The sequence below is a fragment of the Rhagoletis pomonella genome, unplaced genomic scaffold, assembly GCF_013731165.1.
Source record: "Rhagoletis pomonella isolate Grant_MI unplaced genomic scaffold, Rhpom_1.0 Rhpom_scaffold_00004, whole genome shotgun sequence".
Taxonomy (NCBI): domain Eukaryota; kingdom Metazoa; phylum Arthropoda; class Insecta; order Diptera; family Tephritidae; genus Rhagoletis; species Rhagoletis pomonella.
In genome coordinates, this window is record NW_023458558.1 from 53,653,844 (window position 1) to 53,681,160 (window position 27,317).

The following is a 27,317-nucleotide window of genomic DNA, read 5'->3' on the forward strand; positions in this document are numbered from 1 at the left end:
TTTTGTCAGAAGAATTTTTTCTGGCAAAATCTTGAAAAGTGTCAAACTCAACTGAATTTAAATTAACGGAAATTATGGAATACGCAGAAAGTGAGAATAATCTAAGAAGTGATTTGAAAATTTGAAGGAGGCAAAAAATAATCGATATAGTACGTGTTTATTGTGCTTGTGCTTGTGCTTGTGAGAATGTGTTTTGTACATACATTTCCATTCTTATTTGACGTAAGTTTTTTTGTTGCCATTCTTTGGACTAACAATTTGGCTTTTTGCTTCCTTTACTTTTCCTGTTATTCTCTTTTAGTGAGCGCATTCTGCTTACGCTCTGGCATTTTGACACTTTTCAGATTTTAGTCCAAAAAGATAAGGAATGAACCTATTATAACCCTCACTAAGTGCCTATGCTACATGATGCAATAATACACGTGCTATCAATTGGCAACTATCTTCGTTATTACTTAACTTTTTGCAATAGTTAATACATCAAAAGATAGAGAATTAAAATATCTTGCAGAATTATAGAATAAAAACTAATTTAAAATGCATAATATGCCTTTGGTTGTGTATTTCGCTCTTTACCCAAGGCGATATGCCTTGGTTTTAGCAGGTATTTAAGCGTTTAGATGAATACCCTGAGTATTAAAAAGAAAAACTGTAAGGTGGCATCATGCAGATAAATAACGTTAAAAAGACAAAGGAGGACAATAAAGGAGACAACGAGAAAATGATCAAAATAGAATATGTGGACAAAAACACCATTTATTCACCGAGATGGCTTGTTTTCAAAAAAATATGATTTTTTACTTACCAAAGGATCCTTATCTTCGCCACAACAAGCTTCTATAACAAATAAACTTAGCACCGCTGTGGTTATTAACTTCTTATTCATTGCGTTTTTTTTGTTTGTTTTCTTAATAAAGGCTTATTTGTTTTGACGGCTAAATTATGAAATTCACCCACTATTTCACACTAAAGTCATATGTGTTTCGGGTCTCTAATGAAACTTGCTATTAACACTAGAAACTCATCGATTCTTTTATTACAATATGACTGGCGCCTTGCAGGCGAGGTTTATTCCTTTGTGAAATTTTGGTCACTAAAATCAACCTTTAGATTTGAATAGATTACTGCATTGTTCTGAGCCAAATCAAGGTATGAAGATGTCATCACCTTATCACAGTCGATCAAATTTTATGATAACAATGTACATATGTATAGATTTTACAAATGGTGATTAACGCTTTTTAGCGTCAATTAATAAATTGTTCTAACTTTACTAGAATCAGCTGCTTCGCCGAAATAAACCAAATCAATGGAAATTCACGCGAACACCATGAAGGCATAGTGATGATGAAAACAGATTTGACATTAGCGACATTTGTGGATTGCCAGTTACTTAAAAAAAAATACCCTTAAATTTCCATCAATTTTCAATAATTTTTTTCTAAAGAATATAAACCGTGGGAATAACGCATGATTCAATAATTGATAATTTTATATTTGAACCATGGGATTAACGTAATAACTATTATTGATGGTATTAAATTTTTACAAACATATGGTCATATACACATATATCGCACACGGTCTTCAAAAGAGTCACAACTCAAAATTTGGCATTTTTGAAATTATGCGCTAAAATTGTACACAAAGCTTTTACTGTTCAGCAAAAACTGGAGCATATTTTTGTTATAATTTGTTAAAAAAAAAACGAAGGTAAAGTCGCCCTTGCCCATATGATTAGCATGTACTACGAAATCGTTTTTCGCATTTTTTGACGAACGTATTTTGAGTTGTGACTCTTTTGAAGGCGGTGTGCGATATGTTGAATGTACGATTTCACAATAAATTTTTATTTCTTCATGCTAAATTGCACTTTTGGGATGAAATTTTGCAACCCTGCAGTTTTATGAACTTTTGAATCAGCTGTTCTAATCGCCTGCATTATTTAAGGAGTATCTATTTCCATTAACTATTTATATTAAATTGCCAAGTTTTCAACAGTCTTTAAACTTTTTTGCAGCTCAATAAGTAATGGCAACAAATACTAATGAAATGGAAATGTTGCGCAAAGCAATTAGGTTACTCTACTCACCCAATCCAAACTCAGCTGCGGAGCTGAGAATAATGTTGGATGAAGCCATAAAGCAACGTTATGGTCCAGAGCTTATGATTTCAAATAACATGAGCAAGACTCTAATAGAATTTGAAGCGAATTTCCCAGGTCGCGCTGCAACTCCGCCACCGCCACAGGAACAACAACAAACTATGGAGCAGGACCCAACAGTCGACGAAGTGATTAATTTAACAGGTTCCCCTGCTAAAACCATTTCCGACTCACCCGACACCATCATAGATTCGGATGATGGTGCCCACGTTGGCAGCACATTGCTTACGGGTGTTGATGAAGATGTGAATTTAAAGGAATTCGGAGATTTAAATTGTGCCGTGTGCGGTGAAATGGTTTTCACCGCTACTAATCGTTTAATTGAATGCTCTAACTGTGGAACTCTTTATCATCAGGAATGCCACAAACCACCAATTACTGATGAAGAAGCATCTGAAGGCCAAGAGCACAATTGGCAGTGCGATAATTGTCTTAATAAACCTTCAACCAGTAAGGCGGCCGGTGTTGTCATCGAAGAGCCAATTTCATTGGTGTCAAAAACCAAGTCATCGGCAACATCGTCACGTTCGTCATCATCATCCAATTCATCATCTCCGTTTGCAGTTATACAACAAGAGGCACCCAGTACAACCGCACCTGCGCCCGTACAAGTTTCGTCAAGTTCTTCGAGTAGACATCACCACCACAAAAGCTCTAGATCGCATAGAGAAGAGCGACCTTCATCAAGTAGTTCTAAATCTGGTTCGTCCAGCAGTGCTATTAATCCGACCTTCAATGTTGTCAGTGCAGGCGAGAAGAGTTCCTCGCATTCTTCAAAAAAATCATCTTCACACTCGTCTTCTTCCAGCAAATCGTCTTCATCGAAATCGTCATCCAAACATCATGATAGCAGACGTAAACCAAAATAATCTTTACCTTTTTTCGTTGGAATATACCGGCCAAAAATTGGTTATAAATTCAATTCGCTTTTTGGTTTTGTAATATTTTAAGTAAATAAAGATGATACCAGTTTTCTTCTAGTGCGGTTTAGAATAAAAGAGTCTAATGGTTTGTAGTTTTATATTTAGGATATAATCCAAATCAAATCCTTGGCAATGTTGAAACGGAATAATTTCCAAAGATCATTTTCAACTTGCTACAAAACCTAATTCAATCAAGTAGATATTGATTGTTATGCAACTAAAAATATTTATTCTATGTTTAGAGCCAACAAATTAACGATTTAATTTAGTACAAAAGTTTATTCAATGTAAAGAGCAACAATTTTTTATGTTTTCAATCCATGCCATCAAAATAATGTCCAATAGCATCTTATTCATTCTGTGGCACGTTTCAACAAACCATTAATGTATAGAAGCTATTACATACATACATATATAATTAAGAAAAAATATGAATGTATTAAATTTTTATGAAAATAAAAATGCAAAATCTATGTATAACAGTGAAAAAAGTTTCTTATGAGACCACACGTCTTGATTTTTTAACAGTTACCGCTGGGGTACGTGGACTATCGCAAGCATCATCGCTGGGTATCTTTCTCACCTTAACTCTTGTAACGGGTGTACTTTTTTCATCATCGGCGGTGTCACTTTTCTTTGTGGAATACCCGTTTGAACGAATCGACTGAGAACTGCTTTGGCCAACACTATCTTTGCTAGTGGCACCAGTTGTTGGTGCTTTCTTCTTTCGTTTTACGTTGACCACAACATTAGCGTCCATACTAACATCTAATTCAAAATTAAATTCATACGTCTTACCGGTTCGTGGTACTGGTGTAGTATTGTCGTTAACGATTGTCTTTCCTGGTCGCGAAGTTGATAGCGAAATCGCTGGACTGAAATTTATATTAGCTTTTGCAGCTAATGGTGTAGATCTTTTCGTATTCGAGCTTGGGGTACTAGAGCTGTTGCCATTGGCAGCTTCATGCGGCGCAGCTTTTGCTTTCTTTCGCAAAGGCGAACTTCGTAGAACCTTTGCTGGTGAGAAAGACGACGATCGCCGCTTTCGAGTCGGAGTTGCTTTAAACATGGTCTTCGCCTCAGCCATAGTTTCGGGTGACCCACGCAATGTTGGTGTCGCTTTTCGTGTAGGGGATTTTATAGTTTGCAATATATGTTTTCTTGGGCTGGCTGCAGTTTTCGGTGAGCGCTTTGCAATCGTTTTAAGTGGTTTTTGCGGTACTCTTTTAACAGGTTTGGTTTCCTCAAATATTACATCGTCATCATCGTCGTCACTTGCACACAATTCTACAGATGTATCCGGTTTTGCTGGACGTTTAGCAGATACTTTGGGACGTGCCTTGCTTGTCGAAGGAGTGGGATGTTTAGTATCATCCTTTACGTTGAACTGTAATTCCCCAGTATTGGAAATTTTCATAGTTTTTAAAGCATTGCCGAATATTTTGCGACATTTTTCATAGTCAGGCTTTTCATTATATTCCATTTTAGCTACATACTTCATATACTCATCTATAGGAGCTGAAAAGAAGTTTTAGTATATATTAATTTGTAATAAATCTGTATATCGTTTCTCTTACCAGGAGCACTTTTAGGGTATATGGCCTTGAGGCTACTAGTTATGTCTGCCATGAACTCATTTTTGGCTTTTTGTACTTTAGTTGGTACAGAAAGTAAGTTGTTTTTTATCCACGGCAATTGAACGCCTGACCATTCGATTATATTATATCCTAAAATTTCAAAGTCTGCACGCATCGTAGCCACACCGAGATGAGCATCACGAGATGTATACTCAATGGTACCATTGTGCATTTTTTTTGGATCCGGTTTAAATTCCTTTGTCGTATAATGTGATGCTAGCCCATAATCAACCAAGTATGCTTGGTTATTACCTTCTTTACCATAGCCTAAAAGGATGTTAGCCGCTTTCAAGTCAGCATGCACGTAGCCACATGAATGTATGAACTCGTACACATCTAACATTTGCAATGCCAATCTGTATATGGTCCCCTCGGGTAAACGTCGTCCATTGGCTAAGAAGTGTTTCGCAATATCACTACCATAACGTGGCATAACAATAAAGCGATGTTTTATTCCTTTCAAGTCAACTGACCCGTTTCCAATCATGTACGGCATGCCGAGTGATTTCAGACCATGTTCGCGCTGAAATTTTTTAATATCTTCTAGTTTAGCATTGCGCATATAAAAATGCATTTCCACAAATAATGGACCATTACCATGTGGCTCCTATAAGATATTTACAAATATTAATATTCTCTAAAATTTTGTCATGTAGTCACTGCGTTACTTACGCACTTAACCACATAGTTAAAGCTTTTTTCGCCAACGCGACAAGCGGAATAAATTTCTCCAAAACCACCAGTACCGATCGAAGATCCAATAGACCACTGTGCTTTGGATAAGTCTGTCAAAATTGTACCTTCAGCAATCTTCTCCGGCATGGCATATAACTTATTGCGTTTAGGAGCAGCCGCCTTCCCTCCTGTAACAGCACCAGCTGTACCGGCTTTGGCTTTAACTGCTCGAGGCATCCTCACACTGCTGCAAAGATCCTTTTATAAATTCAAAATAATATATTAAACGCGCCAATTTTTGGAAAGATGCTTTTTATTCTATCCTTGTGCGCTTTGTTCCGAACCGTTGAATTCTTTCCGAGTTTTCTTTTCTCCTTTTTATTTGGTGGTGTTTTTCTTTTTCTTTTTACGGAGTTGCCTTGTTTGACAGGTCAACTCAGAAGGTGATGCCAGTAAAAACCAAAAGCTTATTTTTTGAACCAAAAATACCAAAAATTTAAAAGCAGGCTGGCATTTGATTGGCTAATTTAGGTTTAAACCAAGTCTAAACTAAGTTTAAGCCACAGCACTGCACTGAAAAACTGAGTGTCTTTCTCCACGGGAAATGTATTTTTAAGTGATAGGGATATAGCCGCATGTAGATATATATCAAGAACCAACAAACAAGATCACGCAATCGGAAAAGAGTGAAAAATTAAATTTCTGAGCGTTTTTGACATCTATCTAAGAATATAAACAAACAAAGAAAACGAAAAAGGCGCGGTGATTTTGTTCCATGAACGAAAGACACAAGATTACGCCTTCCCGAAAGAAAGAAAAAAGTTATTTTCTAGCTGTTGAAATCTCGACGCCATCTTTGTTGGAAAAAGTAAACAACGAAGAGAACAAAAACAATTAAGAAAATTGCAGTAAAAAGCCACCACCAAAAATGTAAACAAACGGCTAATGTCAAAGTTGCCCAACTTTTTTCCTAAATGCGATTATAACGGTCTACTAAGAAGAGGGCGTGATCTTGTATTTTTGGTTCATGTTTGGGTTCGATTAAATTGGTATTTATTAGGTTTGTTCCACAAGCTACTTGTAGAACAACTCGAGCAAAGTTCAAACTGTCAGCGTATATCAAACAAAACTCTAAAACTTACTTGTGGAACGCATATGTGTAACTCGAAGTGACTTCGAGTAGCTTGTGGAACAAACCTATTATAAAATATACAAAGCGAAACTTGATGACAATTAGCAAAAAAAGTTCATAAAATATAGTTTTCATGTGTTTTACAATCGCATATCATTACAACGGGTCAATTTTTCAATGCCAACGTTCTGGCCGCAAACTTGCACCCACATTTCACGAAAATTTAGGCCTTTCGCCAGACCAAACAAACGCACAAACTTGTTCCAATCACGAAAAACTTGACTATATCATATATTCTTCATTCTATATCATAAATTTGTAAAAAATCAAAATTTAAATGAAAATTGCTCAAAAAACACATCAAATTGCTAAAAAAAGGCATCCCGAAGCGATAGAAGACGATGTAAACAAAAGGGAATACCCAAAAACGCTACGAAATTTTTTTTATGAAATTCGATTAAAATACAACGATGGCGGATTGCGTGATCTGTAGCCGTTGGTTCATGGGTATATAAATGTATGCATGTACATATATATATGTAGATGCTGATGCTTCTATGTTAGTTGGTTAATAACAAGTTAACAACGATTTATAGCGGTAGAGAACGCAAAAAGGTTTTAACAAATTACTTCAATTAAATGTTGCAATCGCTACAATTGTGAATACCAATACAAAATTGGGGATCTTCAAAACGTATAATTTGGGCATTTCAGATCAGAATTGCAACCCTGAGGCTGAAAGTGTTCGTTGAACGCCACGAAGTGTTTTGCTTTGCGCGAACGCGGCATTCGTGAAAAAAACTTCGTGGTATTCGGACTTGACGTTCCTCTGTTCAAAGCAAAAAAATTGTCGTGCAAGGAAAATTTGAGAAAAATTACAGATTGAGTGTTAATTCATTCCAAAGGTGTTCTGAAAATTTGTTGCTATTTCGGTTTGCTTTTGAATAAAGATATAGAATAAATAAAATGGTAAATTGTGCAAATTTAAACGTTAAATCTCTTTAAAATGCTGGCGCTGGCTAATGGACGTCGCAATTGTGAGTGCGCGTGCTGCAATGTACATGGGACATTGTGAAATGTTGAGATGGAAATTGAAAGATGCAACTTAATATTTTGTAAATTCGTATTGCTATCGACTACACGATAGTTCTTGAAAGGAATAGCTTTGGGTGATTACACCACGTATTCTTTTATTAAATGTTCGTGTCTAACCTCACATTGGCCAGCGTTTTCCGGCGATTTTGGCGCAACTTCTAATTTTCAAAACTTTATGTTATTTCTTTAAAGGCTGGTGGTAAAGCAGGTAAAGATTCTGGTAAAGCCAAGGCGAAGGCAGTATCTCGTTCAGCACGAGCGGGTCTTCAGGTAAGCATACAAATTGCAGCGGCTGTACTACGATTGCAGCTAGTTTTCGCGCCTTTTTTGTTTGCTTGCGTTTAGAGTAGTATTACGTTGTACAAATGTAGTTTTATTGCATATACATATTTTACAATTTGTTTATTAGAATTTTTTTCATATTTGCTAATAATCTTCCTATTTTAGTTCCCTGTTGGCCGTATACATCGTCATTTAAAGAGCCGCACCACATCGCATGGCCGCGTCGGTGCAACGGCTGCCGTATATTCTGCTGCAATTTTGGAATACTTGACTGCTGAAGTAAGTTGAATCAAATGTGGAAAACTCGATCCATGAAAATGGCTGCGTAAACCGCCAATTTTCTTCTCCCCTATGTCATGCATTTAAATTTATCTTTGGGCGCGTATATGTATATAAAAAAGCAACATTTTTTGTTTGTATTCATGTATTTTTATTTGTGTTCGTGCGAGCTGTACTCTTGGCGCAGCCTGTAATGTCAGCGTATTTTAGAGTTTTGTTTTTTAGCGTCATTCGCCCGCCATTTTTATTTTTGGTTTGCTCTTTTGTACCCAAATTTCCTAAATATTGATTAGGATTCAGCGTTTTACCTTTGTAAACAATTGATTAAGTGGACTGCTTTATTTTTTAATTAAAGTTAAAATTTTTTATACGGTTATGTTTACAACTGCAAACAAGAAAACAAATACGTTCAATATATTTAAAAGAATCTTAAATAAATATGTATGTATGTACTTTACAAATGTACTATAAACAAGTTCGATTTATTGAAAGTACTGAATATACATATCCTCATTTAATGGCTAAACAGAATGTAGTACCACAGCCATAAGCTAATTAGCTAGCTACATCAAAAATAATACACCAAAACCACAGTTACATATTGCGGACAGTTTAGAGCATTTAGAATATTTTAACTCTTCGACAGCTCTTTCTACATACCATAGCCTCACCATTCTGGTTAGACAGTTAAAATACAAAACTGCGTATCAAAATAATGCAAAATCTCGTATGTGAGATTACGGCCCCTATTATGAGTTGCGTTCGATTTTCGACTGTGGTCGAAAGTGCTGAGCGAACGAATTTTCATTTGGTATTATGGCGTTCATTCGATGAAGAATAGCGCTATTGTGAATTCCGCTCGTTTAGGTTGTTCACAATAGTATATTTTTCACCGCTGAGAAGCTTTGTTTACAAATCGAGCAAACTAAATAGTGTGCTTATACATATTTATGTAAATTTGTTCTAATTAAAATGAAGTAAAAAAGAAAGCAAGTTTATAAAAACGTAGTAAAATGAGTACAACGAGTTCTGGTTCAACGATTCGTCAGAGGATGAGAGCTTAGTAAACTGGCCAGGAGTAGCTAATGTTTAAGAGAGTTTAAGTTTATTAGCCTTTCGAATATATTTTGATATAAAATATATTTAAGAAATTTGTCTACGGATTCATTAAAAAGTTCCGACCATCTAAAGAGGCGTTTGTGAGCCAAATCTATTTAAAATATTTTAAAACTATCAACAGCGCTACGATTTTGTTCTCAGAGATCGTGCCAACAGAGTATTGGATTTTCTTTCACAAGTAAAACCAGCCTTTCGAGCTTGTGTTTAGTATTCACGATGTTAGAACTGCATGAAATTAATAAAAATTGTTTAAAATTAGTGTCTAGCCGCCAAAATGTAAGAAAACATATACAAAATCATACATTTTTCACAATTTTCTAACACTTCGCTACACCATCGAAAGCTAAATTCTGTTCGACAGAAAATTCGATACTCAACGAAAATTTCGACACGCTTGCATAGCTCATAATACGAATTTCACTTTCGATCTTCGATCTTCGATAGCCAGCGAAGATCGAAAATCGAATGCAGCTCATAATAAGGGCCTACATAAATATTTTCTAGAGAGTAAAAACACTCATATTTCATTAGACTAAAATTGTGTGGGCTATAAAACTGCATACCCACAAATTTTCTTAAAAATTAAGAATGAAATGTTGAAATTTTGATGAAAACTTGTTGCATTTTCTAAATTTTGTATACAGTTTGAAACTGTGATGTTACACTGTTATGGTTAAAGCTTAGACGATATTTTTATATAAAATAAAAAAAAAATTTAACTGGAAAAATATTACGAATATTAAAAAAACAGCGAGTAGTCATTTGTTTGAGTCACTATAAATTCTTGGTATGCAGTTTTGTAGCTTATTAAATTTTAGTACAATGAAGAGACATTTTTGGGTAGCAAGGACTTACCGTTGATTTTGGGCAACTTTTTTTTTTGTTTTCGTGTTTCGCATTTTTTCCATATAAAGTATGTTCGAAGATTTTTTTATATAAAAAAAGTGCGGAACACCGCCAACACTAGATACTTCAAAATTTGCTCTTTACTACATATGTATGTATATTAAAATTTAACGAGCTACGTAATTGCATTCCAAAATGTTGTCTAAAGATGCTGATGGGGAAATTATAAATTTTGATCAAACTTTCATAATTTCAAAATTTTTGCAAGAAGTTTGAAATTTGGATCTATATTGTGTTTGTTAAATAATCACTTATACTTTCATATGAAAATAATAAACATTGCTAAAATGTCGCGCCCCAGTTTTTCTTCGATTCACTGTACATACATACATATGTCTCAATTGATGAACCACAATTTTATTTATTTATTTCTTGCAGTCTGCAATTATGCAATTAATAAGCCTTGATGAGTAGAATACGTTCAGTTTTAAAAGATACTTCCCAAATATGGCGAAGATATGTTTCTTGCCATCTGTCTTTTTGTATACCAACTGTATGAATTGATACAACTTTCGATTGCGTTTTCCCATAATATTGAAATTTTGAACTACTTCGTTATATTATTAAAAGTGCATATTTATGTAGATATGTAGATATGGAGTGTCATGACACCAAAATATCATGACCAATATGTTCGTAACGTGGGTATTCAAGCGACAATTAATGCGACGTTGTTATTTTTTATGAAAGACTACCTACATCAAGCGTTCGAGGAACAAAATTTCTTCCTTACACTGGGTTTTAATAATCGTAGAAAAACTTTTTTGATTTTAAATTCGATTAAGTCAGTCATGGTATATTCAAGTTGTATGCGGTTAATATTAAAATAAGTGAATTGTGGAAAAAACAAATAATTTTAAAGCAAGCTTTCTAAATATGAACGACATCGGACCATAGATACTGGTTAACCAAGTATATCGTCTCGGCGCATTATCGTAAATACATATACGTTCTAAATATCAACCAAATCGGGCTATAAATACGGGTTTTTCAAATATTTCGATTCCTGCGCCACCTATCGGATTAACTCATCCTTCGTATTGTATTGTCATCGGGTTCTGAGCCAACTGTGAAGTTTCAAGTCCCTAGGTCTTTCGAAAGTTGGTAAAAAATTGATTGCAAGATTTGCCCCTAACAAACATTCATACATACATACAGAGCAAGTTAAATAAAGCTTGTAAAAAGGCTTACATGGTTCCATTAGCGCCTACTCATGGTGATAAATCCGTCATAAAATACAATACGATTACAACACCGTATTCAACTTTTTTTTGATTTGATTTTTTTCAGGTGCTCGAGTTGGCAGGCAACGCCTCAAAGGATCTTAAAGTTAAACGTATCACGCCGCGTCATTTGCAGTTGGCTATTCGTGGTGACGAAGAATTGGATAGTCTGATTAAAGCTACCATTGCTGGTGGTGGTGTCATTCCACATATTCATAAATCATTAATTGGCAAAAAGGTAAGTCTAATTTTGTCAACACATTTTTTATAAAGAATTTGGCTGATAATTAAAACATCCTTTACAGGAGGACAATGTTCAAGACCCGCAGAGAAAAAATACTGTAATTCTCTCCCAAGGGTATTAATTCTTATTTTAATAATAACATTCACTTCTTTTTTAACAACTTATGATAATTTTCGTATTGTTATACAAGTAATATTAATTATCATATAATTTTTTCTTAAATGAAAAGCCTAACTTTAAAACAATATTTTACACGCAAAACGAAAATTGATGAAAGCTAAAATAAATAAAACATAAAATTGTCGAAATTTAGAGAAGACCAAATACATAGTTAATTAATGCATGCAAAGACTATGCTGATATACATATAATATTACTACCATTATCAATTCTTTGGAAAGTATATGTAGTAAGATGATCAGGTAAGTTTTGACTGGTTCTATATTATTACCGCAGAAACGAAGGACTTGCTTCATTTCATCATAGGCACCTAATCAAATTAAAAAAAAAGGATCAGTCCAGCGTCTTCGTCTTGACCTGCAGGCTGTGTCGGAGCCAAAGCCGCTAAAATTAAACGTAGAATACGTAATATTATTAAGATCACGTCCAAGATAAAAACGGTACATGAAATACTCGTTTTAATTTGAATTAGCAATAGAGAAGTAGATCCACATTAACTTCAATAATATGTACCATCAGCTTATAAATAGATAGCTGCCATGACGCATATCACTACTTCGATTTATTTTTATTTTCTCTCATACTGCAGAAAATTGTATTGGTTTTTATACTAGCCTAGGTCCCCGTATAAGCATTCTTCGTCTTCACATTACCTTCGTCTTCGGATTTGTGCATAAGTTAGCCATGAACCAAAAAGACAAGATCACGCGGGCAGGAGACTAGCCCGTTAGAATCGTATTTAGGAAAAAAGTTGAACGATTTTGACATTAGCCGTTTGTTTACATTTCTTCGTTGTTTACAATTTGGTGGTGGCTTTTTACTGCAATTTTCTTCATTTTCGCCTGTGACAACGTGTGTACACATAAGATAAAGAATAATTTAACACAACGACATGATTTATAGAAGAATTTGCATAATAAAAATGATTTTTCATGCGTTCAACAATTTCGCGGTTTTCTCCGTTCTCTTCGTTGTTTACTTCTTACAACAAAGATGGCGTCGAGATTTCGGCAGCTAGAAAATAACTTTTCGTTCTTTCCTTCCCGCGTGATCTTGTGTCTTTCGTTCATGTAAGTTAGCTAAGACGGCTGAAACAGCTGGCAACCCTCCTAAATATATTAAGAAATCATATATGTAATACATACTTCTATATTAGGAGCGTTCCTTATCTCCCAGAAATAGTCAGAAAAAGTCCGAAGTAGTCAGATTTAGTCCAAAAAGCGTTCCTTAACTCGGAAATGACAGCAAAAATGAGAGCAACAGTCAGTGAGAGTGACTCTCATCAGTCCGAAGTAGTCAGATTTAGTCAGAAGAATTTTTTCTGGCAAAATCCTGAAAAGTGTCAAACTCAACTGAATTTAAATTAACGGAAATTAAAGAATACGCTAAAAGTGAGAATAATCTAAAAAGTAAAAGAAATGAATTGAAATTGGAAGAAGGCAAAAAATAATTGATATAGCAAGTGTTTATTGTGCTTGTGCTTGTGTGAATGTGTTTTGTACATACATTTCTGTTCTTATTTGACGTTAGTTTTGTTGTTGCCATTCTTTGGACTAAAAATTTGGTTTTTTGCGTTCCTTTACTTTTCCTGTTATTCTCTTTTAGTGAGCGCATTTTGCTTACGCTCTGGCATTTTGACACTTTTCAGATTTTAGGCCAAAAAGATAAGGAATGAACCTATTGGCAGTAAGCTAACTTCTCAATGTGTAAGCATTCCGAAATCAAAGCGAGACAGTCTAGTTCCGTTTTTGTCAATGTATTGTGTACTTGAGTGCCGTTTTTGTATATGTGTTGTGTACATGTTTAAACGTATGTGTTCCTTTTCTTCCGTACGTGTTTATTGATATATCTGTACTGTAGTGTTTTCGGACGGTACTAGCTCTTACTGCCAATATAGGAGTATTACATATGTGTAAGAAATAAACAAATCTCTTGCGTATGATGTTGTGATACCTACATATTTCATGTGCCTGATGAATTAAGTTAAATTTTATTTTTTAAAAACGTGACAACGCTCCTAAACATTTCAGAAATAAAGCCTTTTTAAAGCCATTTCATTTTATACCCATTATTTTAATATTTGCTTTAACGTATTATATGATTCGGGGTTTCCTTTTTAAACAGGTGGCAACACTCTTAAATATCTTAAATGTTCAAGCTAATATCTTACCACCTTCATTCAAAACATTTCTAACGCATGTCAATCTATACCCAAACTTTGATAATTCATTTGACTTGTTAAATAACTTGAGATTAACTTTTTACACAGGTCTAAACCTGCTTTAATGTTATAAATGCTTAAACTAAATATTTCTTAGTACTCCTTTGTTTGATGCCAATATTTCATATAATCTAATTCGACTTTTCAAACAGATGGCAATCCTGTTAAAATTATTTTTTAGACTAAACCCTCGTTAAACGTTTTTCGTCGGAAGCTTGTCTTGTGATACATATTTAAATTATGTAATACTCTTAATTCAAATTGAATTTATATATAAAATCAGGGGGCAACCCTCCTACATCCAGTTTGGAAATAAAGGTTTTTCAAAGCAATTTTGATTTATATTCACTTTGAGGTAATTTATTCAACTGATTGCTTATAGTGAGCCTAACTTTGTAACAAGGTGGCAACCCTCTGCAAAATATCTTCAAACCACAACCTCTTTCGTCTGACATCCATATCAAGATATATGTACATTTCAACTTTCTGCCTTCATTTAAGTTGAATTTGCTTTTTGAAACAGGTGGCAACCCTCCTACATATGTATAATTAAGAAATAAAGCCTTTTCAAAACTAAAAAAAAAAAAACTGATTTAACTTAAAAATAATTTGAATTGAATTTTTTATCAGGTGGCAACTCTTTATGAAAAAATAAGAAATCGCACATCCACAGGCCAAACCCTTTAATTTGATACCTCGTTTTGTAAAATCGAACGAACGGTACAGATCTGATATGACGGAAAACTTTTCGCTGTCACATTGTGTCGTATTTCATACAAAGTGGCTACCAAATTGTGGACAAATAACGCTTTCCACAAAATTTTACTTCAGAAAATCCTTCATAAACTCAAAACTAATTAACAATAAACATTAAAAATTAAATAATTTAAAAATTTTGTGAACTAGTAACATTTTCAGAGACTTTGGAAAAAATCTGTCTCAGCGTTTTTGAGAAATGGCAACCCAAACTTCAATCGCGTTTTCCCACAACCTGCCGAAATTAACGTACGACAATCTTTTACCCAAGCGACGATATGTACGTATGTATGTATTTACATACATAGGTTATAAATATTGTGCCATCTGTTACTCAAAAGTCGAAATACCTACAGAAACTCATACTTTATGTATCCTTATCTCACTTCCAGCGCATGCACGTGTTTGCAAAATGATGAAGTGATTTTGTATGGAAAATCATTTATGCCCATATATTTAAATAAAATAAACACATTTGAGCATAGCCTCCGTAACGAAACGTAAGACGTATTAAAAAAAATAAAAATAAAAATTTTGTGTGTTTAATATCAAATTTTAATAATTAATGTGGGGTTTCCAGGCGATAACGTTGACATATTTATATTTTATAAACACAAAAGATCCCGTTAGTTGGCATGTTTGAAGGCCCTTCTACTGATATCCACATCAATGACATGGATTGAGTTGCATTTTCTCGAATTTCAGGCAGCAGTCACGCCTACAAAGGCATACGAATCAAGACATCCTGGAACAAAACCTTCTTAGCTTTTTTGTTGTGTTTTAATTCCTGAAAGTTTGAACAAAATTAAATGAAGGTACGTACGCGTGCGCTGTGATAAAGCTTTAATAATTTTACCTTTACAGACGGCAGTAATGCGGATAAACGAGCCGCAAGGTCGCGAGTTCGAGTCCCACGGCCAGTCGAATTTTCATTTATTTCGTTTTCATTCTTTTTTTTATAAGTTCTATATTTTTTACGTTGCTTTCAGTTAGTCGTTGTTGACTTTTTAATAAAATTATACTCTAAAAATTTATATTAACTAATATTAAAATAAAAAATGTGATATAAAATAAAGCAAATGAAGATAAAATAAAGTAAAATTAAATGTTTAAATTAAATTAAATAAAAAAATATAAAATAAATAATAAAAACAAAAAAATTTTCGCAATCGCTCCAACCGAGGATCGAACCTGACAGCTACAGGTTTATAGCCCGCAACTCTCACCCCTCGGCTGCTTTGTTTGCTTATTTGTACAAAAGACAATGGCTGGCCGTTTTTACCAGTGTTATCATTGAAAATTCCCCGGATCCGAGGTAATCCCCAAAAATCTCGTGCATTTGTTCGGCTGCTTATGCGCATTTTAAAGAGGAAAATGCATGAGTCAAAGCAAATAAAGGCTGTTTATGCAAATAAAGGCGAGCCCGTTTGTCAACCGTATAAGATTCTCCATACCGCAAACTGATTAAGAAAAACAAGTAATTTTTAGAAAAAATAACCGACTTCAATTCTCATATAAAATATGCCCCCTTCACTTAGCGGTATGAAATATACTTTACGTCCGATTCTCAAACCTAGCAAATATACACAAACAATTTAATGAGGATCGGTCGAGCCGTTGTGGAGGAGTTCGACCACAAACACCGTGACACGAGATTGGAAAAAAAAATTTGAACACCTTAATTTAAAGGATGCATTATTTATTGCATTTTCTTCTATTTGCATGCAGCTGTGCATCCTTCACTCAATTTTATATCGAACATTAGTGCAATTCTAGACCTTTAATTAGAGCCAAGGTTGAAGCCTTTAGGCCCTCTGAGAGCCCAGTTATAACAATTTTAAACCAAACTTCGAAGCCGCAGTACTAGTTTTTACTCCGAAATTAAAAAAAAAAATTGCGTAAAATGTCGAATGAAATTTCGGAGTTGAACTTCAGAATCGTAATAATTTAGCTCTCAAAGGGCCTAGAGACTTCTACCTTGGCTCAAATTAAAGGTCTTGAATAGCACTAAAACTGACTTTTGTTCGAGGGATATAAAATTGTGTTAAGAACGCACAGCTGCAAGCAAATTATAAAAAATGCAATAGATATATAATACATTTTTCAAATTGGCGGGTTGAAATTTTTTTCGTTTTTAAACAGTGGAATCATCTTTCTCGTCTCAAAATCTATAATATTATTATAATAGAAAATACAAAAAAAGTTTGTTTTTATTATATCCGTTGGATTAAAAATTTTTTTTTTCGAAGAACACTATTTTTGACCAATTTTTTAAGGTCAAGGGGTGATTGTGGCTCAATGGCAATATTTTTCTTTGTAAGACAATTACATTAGCTTTCAAAGCCATCAAAATATTGCTTCTGTCGAAAGCGCTACGATTAAGTGGCATGAAGTGTTAAAAGAGCACACTGTGTGTTTAAAAAGCACAATGTGTGCCGTCGAGTTAGCTCGAATTTTTCAGTCGATAAATATAATTTTGGCATTTTAAAATTACTGCAGTGTGTTTTTCTCAAAAACATATGACTGAAAACATATGATTTATAAAAATACAATTCATTTATAATCCATTCCCCCAAAATCGAACTCACTATCCGGCCCTGTTTTAGATAAATTCTACTTGTTTGGCAATTTTCATAGAAATTTTTGAAACTAGCGATGATCAAATTTGAAAAAAAAAGAAAAGTAGGGGCTTATTAAAGTTTAGCCGATAAAAATATACATCATTTTAAAGATCTCTTTCCAAATTATGTTCGGATTTAAAATCGGGTGAAACGTAGTTAAGCTGTTAATAGATAAGTCCATCAATTACGAACATAACGGTTGTTTTTAAATAAAATAAAAATGGAGGGTTCAGGAACTATGCATGCATTTTATGCTGTACTCGACCATAGCTACAACCTACAATCTTTGACTCTTTTGAAAAAATAAACATAACAATTACGGTCCCTGGAAATGGCATATATATGTATGTATGTACACACATATGTATGTATGTACACACTTATGTGTGTATGTATGTATGTATTCAAAATTCCGGAAAGGGAAGTGAAACTATTTTTTATTAATAAGGATATGCACTTACTATCCGCTGGTATTGATCAATTAAAGCTTTTACTAAAATACATTTAAAAAAAGTTTATTTCGCTTACATTTAAACTAAAATCTCAATTTTTGGTGATAAGCATTGACCGTACACAAAACTATATGAGTGCACATCTAATGTTTAGTAATGATACGGTAAATAAAGCTTCAAGTATTATTAAAGAAATCGTCCTTCATCCAACGATTTTTAGCCAAGTAAAATGGGAGTACTTCTGTGAATGTCGTCACAACGCTCATTTAAATCGGTCTAAAAGCATAATAGTAGAAAAAATTATGGTGAACTTTCAACAATTTTCCATTTACACAATTTTACATACCTCATCTAATTCCAAGCAAGCACCCCATTCGACTAAAGTGATGCGATGATCATTATTCGAGTCACAGGATTCTAAGAATGGTGCGATGCACTGCTCTAGACTAACTAATGGCGCACGAATGGGAAACAGTTCGTGACGCGACACAGAGCGATCGGTGTCACCATCTAAATCACACCACTTCCAAACTGCTGCATTGGCCCAACGACGGGTCATATTGGTTTCGGCTTCCAATTCCATTTGCATATAATGTTCTGTCAGTTCATCACGTTCGGCCAAATCGCGCATCACGTTGAAAAGCCAGTCACGCATGCGACGTGGGAAATCCTTCATATCCTCTTCGGAACATTCGCGTTTTTCATGGCATGGACCATAGTAGTCGATGTGTACGTGGCTATTTTCGGGGTTCAGACAACCGGCCGCTTTGGTGTCACACAGACATCTTTGCCGATAGACAGCACAATCCGATGGCCAAGTTTCGTTATGGTTAGTGCAGACGTGACGACGCGCTTCGGGCTCTTCCGGACACTCAGGTATGCAGACGCATTTAGCTTCATTGCCATTCAATTGGCATACACGACCGGCGCCGCAATGCATCTTCTCACATGGGTCAACTGAGTACAGAATTGAAAAAAATATATGTATGTAAGTATTTTCGCTTGTTGATAAGACGCTACTGTGTAGATAAAGAGCTACATACATATGTACATATACTCACTTTCAACAACCGGGTTCAAAATGTTATTCTGTTGATCTACAGCCTCGGCTGCCAATTTAGAAGCGAGCTCATTTTCACGGTCTAAATCATTGTTCTAAAATTAAAGTAACTTGATATATGTATTTGATACTGGTATACGTATTCCTCCGCATTGTGCCTACCAAGTTTTTCTCCTCAAATTGACGCAGCAACTCCTCTGCACTCTCGTCAAAGTCGGCAAGATCGTCCAGGTCGAATTCACTATCGGACAGTTCCTCTGCGTGCATTGGCATCAGGCAGAGAAGGCCCGCAGCGAGCAGCATTGCCCACTTCATGGTTGCGTAACGTGTGCTGTGTGATTACTCAAAACTGCAAAAAAAAAAACAAATGTAAATGTGAACCTTCTAGTTGCGCTGTTTAGCTTAGAATATTCAAAAAATCAGACTAAAATACTACGAGAGCCTTTGATTGGCGACAATGGTAGAAGTTAGACGACGACGAGATAAGCCAAGCTTACTTACATACGTATACATATGTACATACATATGTATGTATGTACCATAAAAACAAAATCGGTTCTTTTCTAAGTGCGCATACTTTTGGATGACCTCGTTAAACGTTTGTGGGGTTTTAAACTTATTTTTTAATACTATCAGTCTTGCGAATGGATTTAATTTATTTATAAATTTTGGTGATACATATAGAAATAAATTAAGCAATTGACAATGAGTTCTCTGATTGTGTCTTTAAAACTCTTACGACTTATTAAATATACGCTTTATTAAAATACATAAATTGGTTCGGAAGCTCTAAGACAAGTGGATCACTTAACATACTTCTGTGCAGATTGATAAAACTGTAATGTGTTAACAAAAACGCAGGTGGATTCAATATGGGTTTTCGTCTGAGAGACTGAAAGAAAAGGGAGAGGAACTTATTCTGAATCAGATAGGGCCAAAATGAAGTCAAGTCCGCTTAGGCAAAGCTGAGCAAACTTCAACGACTAGCATACATGGACATTACCAGTGCCATAAGAACAACGCTAGAGATGGGCACGGAATAAAAATCATAATCCTGCTCCCGGTAATCCCGAAATTCAATTTTTAAGCCCCTAACCCGCCCATTCTGACATTTTTCCGAATTGTACCATGTTTCCTGAAATCTATCACTAAGTTTAATTCACACTCCGCCAGGTCCATGAAACAATTTTTTTCTAACAAAAAATCTTAATATTAATACCGCCTTGGTCTTTTTCTTAATTTTAAGCTTAACCTCAAACTTAATCTTCATCTGAATCCTTATCCCAATCCCAATCTCAATCTTAGCCTTAACCTCAATTTGAATCCCAATCCTAATCTTAATGTGAATCTTTCCAGCAAACATTGAGGTTAGCTATCGATTAAAGAATGATTGGAGAACTAGCCACATTCTCCAATCTCAAACGTTAGAGAACGACTCGAAAAACTATCGAGAATCATAGCGATCTCAACAAAAATGGGACTTAGTTCTCGACTCGATAAAATATTAATTCTCTAATCGAATGCTAATGTTGATCTCTAATAGGATTCGAAATTGAATTTCAAACTACTGTTTTGCTTTATCAAAAGAAAAGCTTTGTTTGTAAAATATGTACTAAATGTATTTGCAACAAAATAATAATGAATTATTTGAACTTAAAAATAATTTATGGTTCATTCATTTGGAATATTGCTTATTTGAATTTGCGTTGTTTCTCTAATCGTTCTCGAATCGAATTCTAATATAGTTCTCTAACTTAGTCATCGACTCGAGAACGGTTAGAGAATTACCCTAGTTATCTAATTTAGAAATACAAATTTCTCTTACGTTAGAGACTGTGTTCGTTGGGTTAGTCTTATTAGCAATCTTAATCGTGTCCAACCATTTCCTTCCTTCTTCCTTTTTATTTTATTTTAAAATCCGACGAATTTTGTGAAGTCGGTTAAAAATAAAATTAGCTAAACGCGAACTTTTCTCCAATTTTTATGTTTTACTTTAAATATAAAATAAACTTTAAGTTCAAAGTTTTGCTTTTCTCTTGTGTTAATAATAGCTACATACATATGTATGTATCCTTACTGTTAATAGTTTTATTGTAATTAAAAAAAAAAAATTTAATTTTTCAATTTTCAAAAAAAGAAGAAGGTTATCAATTCGTCGGAATATTTTTTATTATGTATGTTACCGCATAACTTTGGACCACATTAAGCGATTTCTGTAATTATTATTTTTAACGGAAATGTGGTACCTCCGATGTGGTCCCATACTGATTGGGTTTATATCCAATCATTTGATCATGAAGATTAACGATATTCATAAATTTGTATATGAGAATTTAAGTCAGTTTTGTTTTTTGCTTAAAAATTACGTGTTCGTCATGACTTAATACCAACATAAGCATTTTCACTGTATTATCCGGTTTTTCCCTAATTTCAAAATGGGGGCTCGGCCACAGAACCTGTGGAATGGTACTGCGCACTTCTAACCACTACACCACAGCGGCCGCCCACATTAAATTAATGCCGCAATACTCTTACATTTAACAGAGATACATATGTACATATGCCCACATTTACCTACATTATGGGTAAGTAAATACATATATATGTAAGTATGTACATGTGTCCACATATATTTCGCTGGCTTAAGACCCGACGTTCTTATCACCTCGACTTATCGCCAACTTCCGCTTGTGTTTCAAAACGCCGATTCTGTGACCGCCATTTCTATATATATTATGACAGATATGTATGTATGTACATAAATATATATGTATAACCGCTTGTCCTCAAGCTTATGTACTTACATACATACATACATATGTACTGTATGTATGTCAAAAGATTTGTGCTAAATCCAAACAAACATGTGTGGGTGAAGAACAAAGCCGAGCTTTTGGATCATTAATTATCTCGCTCTTAAAATTGTGCTGACTGGAGGATCCATAGCTTGTGTCTCGATTCAAGCGCATCGTTTATGCTCGACAAATTTTAAAAGTGCAAACTTATACATGCATACATACACTTGCGATCAGTTAATTAAGCCAGCAACGTCCAAAAATGCATGTGAAAAAGTAAAGTCGGAATTTGTATGCTCTCACCCTTGAGGATTGTAGAAATGGTATGGGTTCTCTTCAGGAGACTTTCAATAACAATATCCAGTTATTAATTAGCCATTTTTTCATAGTACCTACCTCCTGCAACTTCTGACTGAGAGAGAGAGAAAGTTACTCTAACAAAAGTGGTTTGACTTACAGGTTTTTTGGCACCTGGAACGCTTTCCTGCAAAAAAAACCTGCAAATCGTGAATATCGTGAATATCGTGAGCATCTGGAACGCAACTAAGATGATCATACATTTTCGGAAAATGGTTATGGCACCGCCCACTTATGTCAAAATACGTATGTGCATTTCGGTAACCGACTTAGTAATTTCTACCAATGCTTTAACTCTACTCGATGCTTTAACCAAACCAAAAATAAGAAACTTGCTTTTACCAAGCTGATTTAACTCAGCTAAGCTAAGAAACTCAGCTTCGCCGATGAAGAAAAATAATATGCCTATTCAAGTGAAGCGAGGTGTATGCTTTTTTAATGAATCTATCGATGTGTTGATTTTCACAGCCTCTTTATTTTTGCAGCTGTAATTTAAATCGTTTCCAGGCGGCGCACATATGTACATACATATGTATGTATGTCATCAATTATTTCTTTCATTTATGGAATATACTATGTACATTGCATTATTTATAACATATCTAAATGTCTGTATTAGGGATGTTAATTTTTCGGCTTTTTCCGATCCCGGGATTTTTGGGATGGCGTTGTCACAATCCCGGGATCCCGGGATTAGTTCCAGGATTTAGATATTCAATACTTTTCAACAATTTGAATCGAAAAAATTGCTTGTATATTGTTGGAGAAGCTCTCCTGCCATGAAATAAATAATAAATAAACTGGTTCGAAAACTACTTTTTTATTTAAAGTGACGTTTTTATTTTTTCTCTTTGACCGCATGATTTATTTTGAAGGACTTTGTAATGTCATAGATATGATTAGTTCCAAAAATTTTTAAATTTAAATTTTTTGGATTCACAAGGATGAATAGGTAATATTTAAGCTGACATAGTTAGAAGAATGAAATTCGAGGATTGTATCGAATTTATATAAGCCCTTAACATATAATTTTTTCAAAAACAAATATTGCAAAATTTCAAGGATAAAATTTTAAAATGACGTTTTCAATATTTACCAGCCCTTCTGCACCAGAAACTTGAATCTGTTTAAATATCTACAGGATTTCCTCATTAATTTTACACCCACACTTCTTCTCTAAGCACATTTCTCTGAATTTTTAAATTTATTTTTGAATTACTGACGTCAGAGTGAAAAACTAGAAACGCAATTTTACTATATTTGGCCCAGGGTTTCGCGAATATATTGAGTTTTGTGTTTAAAGTTTACTATCGCGCGGTTTTATATGTATAATGAGCTAGACATTTATAAAAAAATATTAATTATTAAATAAAAAAATAAATAGTATAGTCATTACTGGTCAAGAAAAGGAGTTTCTATTATTGCCATCAGTACAAATTACATATCCCGAAAATCCCGGGATTTCTTGCCTTCGAGACCTTAAAAAGTAGGATTAACATTTCTAGTCTGTATGTACATATGCTTGCACGTATGGGGTTTTTTAAAGAAAGTGTGTACATGCTATGCATATACTAACATGTATATACACTCCGTTTCACTTGAATAGATACAATTTTTTCTCAAGATCCGAGCTTCGTTTTAATCTCATTTTGAAGAATGAGGCGTTGAAAATGAAGAAAACACCTTGAAATAACAAGTCCATTACGAGGTCAACATCTTATTGTCGACATAGTCGACCAAAATTAATGAAAAACTTTAGTGTTGATGACACCACAAGATGGACTACAAAGTACTCTATACACATGGGTTTAGAGAATGTAAAAAAAGACATTTAGGGAATTCACATAAACTCGTAAAATTTTAAACTGTGCAAATCTTGTAAGTTTACTAGGCTGTTATGGGAACGCGCCCCTTTTTCCAAATGTATAAATATGGTAAAGGTTTTGTGAGTACATTTTTGTTTCGTAGTAGATATTTTTCATAACAGCCCATCAGCGCGAATGAAAGCTAAAGTGTAATTAAAAAAAAATGCGGGAATTAGCAGAAAACCCATGAGTTAGTGAATGATTCCTGCTGCTTCAGCATTCTGTTTTTATCTATTGAAGGATAAATATTATTTTAATTTAGGAACCTACAATTTCGATTTTTTTAATATGATTTTTAATATTATTTTTGCCTTATTTGTTTTTGTTATTTTATGGCCTTATAACAATTATATTCAACAATTTTTATTAAGCTTGAGGCATACCTATTTTAGAGACGCGGAGTGTATATGAATGTATATACCAAACGAAAAATCTAAACATATTGAGTTCTTGGCCTTGTGTCTGGTATTATTGAGTAGTGCGCGTCAATTTCTTTTGATTTCGAAGCCATGTACACATGCACATACATATGTATGTACATTGGGACCTACATATGTGTGCTAATTTTTAATTTTCAGTCGATCATTTGATCACAGGAAACTTAATCACTATTAGTTAAAGTGTATTTTTAAATAAAAAAAAAAATGTTGAATGAACCAATGATCCGAAGTCTTTGATGATGATGCCCATATAAAATTAACTCTTTCTAGGACTTATCATTGGATTGAATGGGGAAATACTAAGTTGCTTCTTATTTTGAATACAATTTTAAGTTTTGGCTTTTTACATATGTATGTATGTATGTACAATAAAGTGGTCCAAAAATGTATGTAAAAAAAATAAGGTCGCATTTTTAAAGCCGCCAGCCCCTAGGATTGTTCTATACCAAAAAAATATACCCCTATTTTTTATTTTGAAAAAAAAAAAACAAATTAGGGTGTGCTCAAAGCGCTCGAAGTTTTCAATGTATTTTATATGGGGAAAAAACAACTTTTCGTGGAAATAGGGTAGAATTCTTGAAAATCAATATTTTTCGATGGAAAAAGTTTTCTTTCTTGTTCCTTTAACAATTTTTTCATGGTAACTATATTTTGTAGGTTCTAGAAAATGCAATGGGGGGTCCAATAAAAAAATCGTTAATCATAAAAAATGGTTAAGTAAACAATTGGTTATTAATATTTGAAGTCTCCTGAAGAGAACCACGGTTTACGATTGAAAAATATTGATTTTATTGATTGAGTTTTATACCATTTTTACGAAAATTTGTTTTTTCCCCATATAAAATACATGGAAAACTTTGAGCGCTGTGAGCACTCCCTAAATATTTTTTGATTTCAAAATGAAAAAATAGGGGTATATTTATTTTCGGTTCAGAACAATCCTAGCGGGTGGCGGCATTAAAGTTCCGACTTTATTATTTTGGACCACTCTAATGTACATATGTATGTTGCTTGGTAAGCTGAAACTTTTGAGTTCGCTACACTTATTTTTCGTAGTAAAATTCTGCCCTGCTTTAGCGATGATTTCATTAGAGTACAATGCATGTACATACGTGGCGGTCAAAAATGGATGAATGGTGTTTCGTTTTTAATTCCACAAATTTTTATTTAAATTTCGAGCTTTTTAACCAGAATTTTTAGAAATTTTTTTTTGGTATGCAGTTAACAAGCTTATAAAATTCTAGTAAAACAAGTGCAAGTCTTGAGCGGCTAAAAAATCGCATTAATATTTATTATTTTTTTTTTGCTGACGGCTTTTACGTTTTTTTTTCATATAAATAGCGAAATTTAGGAAAACTGGCATTGACCTTTTTTATTATTTTTTGCAAACGGTCTTGCGCATATTCTTCCATAAAAAAGTGATGTTTATATGGAAAAAAGTCCAAAACGCTGTAAAAAAAAACAAAATTATTAAAAATCAATGCGATTTCTTAGGCGCTCAAAACTTGCACTTATTTTACTAGAATTTTATAAGCTTGTTAACTGCATACCCAAAAAATATCTAAAAATTCTGATTTAAAAGCTCGAAAATCAGATAAAAATTTGTGGAATTTTTCCAAGTTCTGTATAAAGTTTGAAAGTGTGATTTGTATAGTTTTTGTTAAACTATGAACCATGTTTTTATAAAAAAAATATAAGAAAAAATTATAGCTTAAAAAACATTGCAAATATTAAAAACGCAACACCATTCATCCATATTTGACTGCCACGTTTGTATATATGTACATATGTATGTATTTGTTGGTGTAAACTTTTGCATATAAAGAAATTTATGCGCCGATGACTACATTGTAAGTAACTGATACTTAAATTGCACATATGTATTTACGTATATATATACGTTGATATGAATTCATTGCACTGCATGTACATTGCATTCCGCTTAAAACAGTGGCGAATGCACATGTTGTATTGTTTAAGAGCACAAAAATTAGCGGAGATCCACATATGTATGTATTCACCCTAACAAAAAATCGCACTCTATATACACATACACTTATGGTCAAAATAATAAGGTCAAAATTCAGTTTGATCCATAACAGAAACCACATAAAAAAAACTTTCAAAGCTCACAAAAAGTAATCAAATTTCAAAAAGTTTGTAATCAAACGCATCAGCTTAATTGATTTTTTATTGAAGAAAATAAGACAAAAAAATATAAAAAAGCAACGGTAATTTTTTGCGACTTGAAGCTAGCTTTTTATTATACTACCAATGTGAACGCGCTGAAAAAGTACATACCCAAAAAGTTTCCAAAAATTGTGATAAAAAAGTTGGAAATTTTGATGTAGTTTTTTTGAAATTTGTTAGATTTACCTGAATTGTGCACAAACTTTTATACTTTGATTCATATGGTTAGAATCTACTTACTACATATATTTTTATAAAAAATTTATGAGAAATTGTATCACGTAAAACATTGTGAATATTGCAAAAAATAAAAGTGCGCTATTTGCGTGAGCGCAACTATACATACATATGTACATATGTTAATATATGTATATGTAAATATGTATTTAATCAGGGTACATCCAAAAATTACGCAGCGACACTATATTTAAACGCAAAGGATGTTCCAGTTGTAATGATTATAAAATGCAACATGCATCCAGATGTGATCGCTGCTTTCACAAGCTGCGGCTAGGAAATTTTTTTTCTACATACATACATATTTATTTACTTACATGATTTCTAAAAACAAATTATAGCTCCCATAAGAAGGAAAGCACTATTGCAAAAAAAGAAAAAAGTAAAAATAAATAAATTGAACAGCATAGAAAATATTTCAATTAAACGATCTAAACAGTTCGGACAGCACCAGGCGACTGATC

The 27,317-nt window shown here is 33.8% G+C and overlaps 5 protein-coding genes across 6 annotated transcripts in view; 2 read left to right on the plus strand and 3 right to left on the minus strand.

Annotated features, from left to right (window-relative positions):
• The window catches only part of LOC118737779 (cation-independent mannose-6-phosphate receptor), a 196,249-nt gene extending 194,940 nt beyond the window's left edge, over positions 1 to 1,309 (minus strand). For both annotated transcript variants that reach the window (XM_036468533.1, XM_036468532.1), the window contains exon 1: positions 806 to 1,309. In XM_036468533.1, coding sequence (XP_036324426.1) covers positions 806 to 886 — 81 coding nt within the window. In that variant the 5' untranslated portion in view covers positions 887 to 1,309. The remainder of the gene's footprint in view (positions 1 to 805) is intronic.
• Positions 1,310 to 1,851: 542 nt separating this feature from the next.
• LOC118737782 (integrator complex subunit 12) lies at positions 1,852 to 3,170 on the plus strand. Its single transcript, XM_036468537.1, has 2 exons — positions 1,852 to 1,952; positions 2,021 to 3,170. The coding sequence occupies exon 2, from the start codon at positions 2,032 to 2,034 to the stop codon at positions 3,031 to 3,033; it is 1,002 nt and encodes a 333-aa protein (XP_036324430.1). The 5' UTR covers positions 1,852 to 1,952; positions 2,021 to 2,031; the 3' UTR covers positions 3,034 to 3,170.
• Positions 3,171 to 3,339: 169 nt separating this feature from the next.
• Positions 3,340 to 5,878, minus strand: LOC118737781 (nucleosomal histone kinase 1). The gene is made up of 3 exons (XM_036468535.1): positions 5,397 to 5,878; positions 4,665 to 5,331; positions 3,340 to 4,605 (listed from the first exon to the last, which is right to left on the minus strand). Exons 1-3 carry the CDS (start codon positions 5,634 to 5,636, stop codon positions 3,584 to 3,586), a joined length of 1,929 nt encoding a protein of 642 aa, XP_036324428.1. The 5' UTR covers positions 5,637 to 5,878; the 3' UTR covers positions 3,340 to 3,583.
• A 1,434-nt stretch (positions 5,879 to 7,312) lies between these two features.
• Positions 7,313 to 12,003, plus strand: LOC118737783 (histone H2A.v). The gene is made up of 5 exons (XM_036468538.1): positions 7,313 to 7,500; positions 7,819 to 7,896; positions 8,074 to 8,187; positions 11,503 to 11,673; positions 11,741 to 12,003. Exons 1-5 carry the CDS (start codon positions 7,498 to 7,500, stop codon positions 11,798 to 11,800), a joined length of 426 nt encoding a protein of 141 aa, XP_036324431.1. The 5' UTR covers positions 7,313 to 7,497; the 3' UTR covers positions 11,801 to 12,003.
• Positions 12,004 to 17,956: 5,953 nt separating this feature from the next.
• Positions 17,957 to 27,317, minus strand: LOC118737785 (SPARC). The gene is made up of 5 exons (XM_036468541.1): positions 27,171 to 27,317; positions 19,132 to 19,318; positions 18,971 to 19,064; positions 18,256 to 18,866; positions 17,957 to 18,185 (listed from the first exon to the last, which is right to left on the minus strand). The coding sequence occupies exons 2-5, from the start codon at positions 19,282 to 19,284 to the stop codon at positions 18,126 to 18,128; spliced, it is 918 nt and encodes a 305-aa protein (XP_036324434.1). The 5' UTR covers positions 19,285 to 19,318; positions 27,171 to 27,317; the 3' UTR covers positions 17,957 to 18,125.

Coding starts and splice junctions, on each gene's coding strand:
- LOC118737781 (XM_036468535.1), bottom strand. CDS start 5,636: ATGCCTCGAGCAGTTAAAGCCAAAGCCGGTACAGCTGGTGCTGTTACA. Junction 5,332..5,396: donor TTAACTATGTGGTTAAGTGC/GTAAGTAACGCA, acceptor AATATCTTATAG/GAGCCACATGGTAATGGTCC. Junction 4,606..4,664: donor ATACCCTAAAAGTGCTCCTG/GTAAGAGAAACG, acceptor ACTTCTTTTCAG/CTCCTATAGATGAGTATATG.
- LOC118737783 (XM_036468538.1), top strand. Junction 8,188..11,502: donor TGGAATACTTGACTGCTGAA/GTAAGTTGAATC, acceptor GATTTTTTTCAG/GTGCTCGAGTTGGCAGGCAA. Junction 11,674..11,740: donor AATCATTAATTGGCAAAAAG/GTAAGTCTAATT, acceptor CATCCTTTACAG/GAGGACAATGTTCAAGACCC.
- LOC118737785 (XM_036468541.1), bottom strand. CDS start 19,284: ATGAAGTGGGCAATGCTGCTCGCTGCGGGCCTTCTCTGCCTGATGCCA. Junction 18,867..18,970: donor TTTGAACCCGGTTGTTGAAA/GTGAGTATATGT, acceptor TTCTGTACTCAG/TTGACCCATGTGAGAAGATG. Junction 18,186..18,255: donor CTTGCTTGGAATTAGATGAG/GTATGTAAAATT, acceptor TTATGCTTTTAG/ACCGATTTAAATGAGCGTTG.
- LOC118737782 (XM_036468537.1), top strand. CDS start 2,032: ATGGCAACAAATACTAATGAAATGGAAATGTTGCGCAAAGCAATTAGG.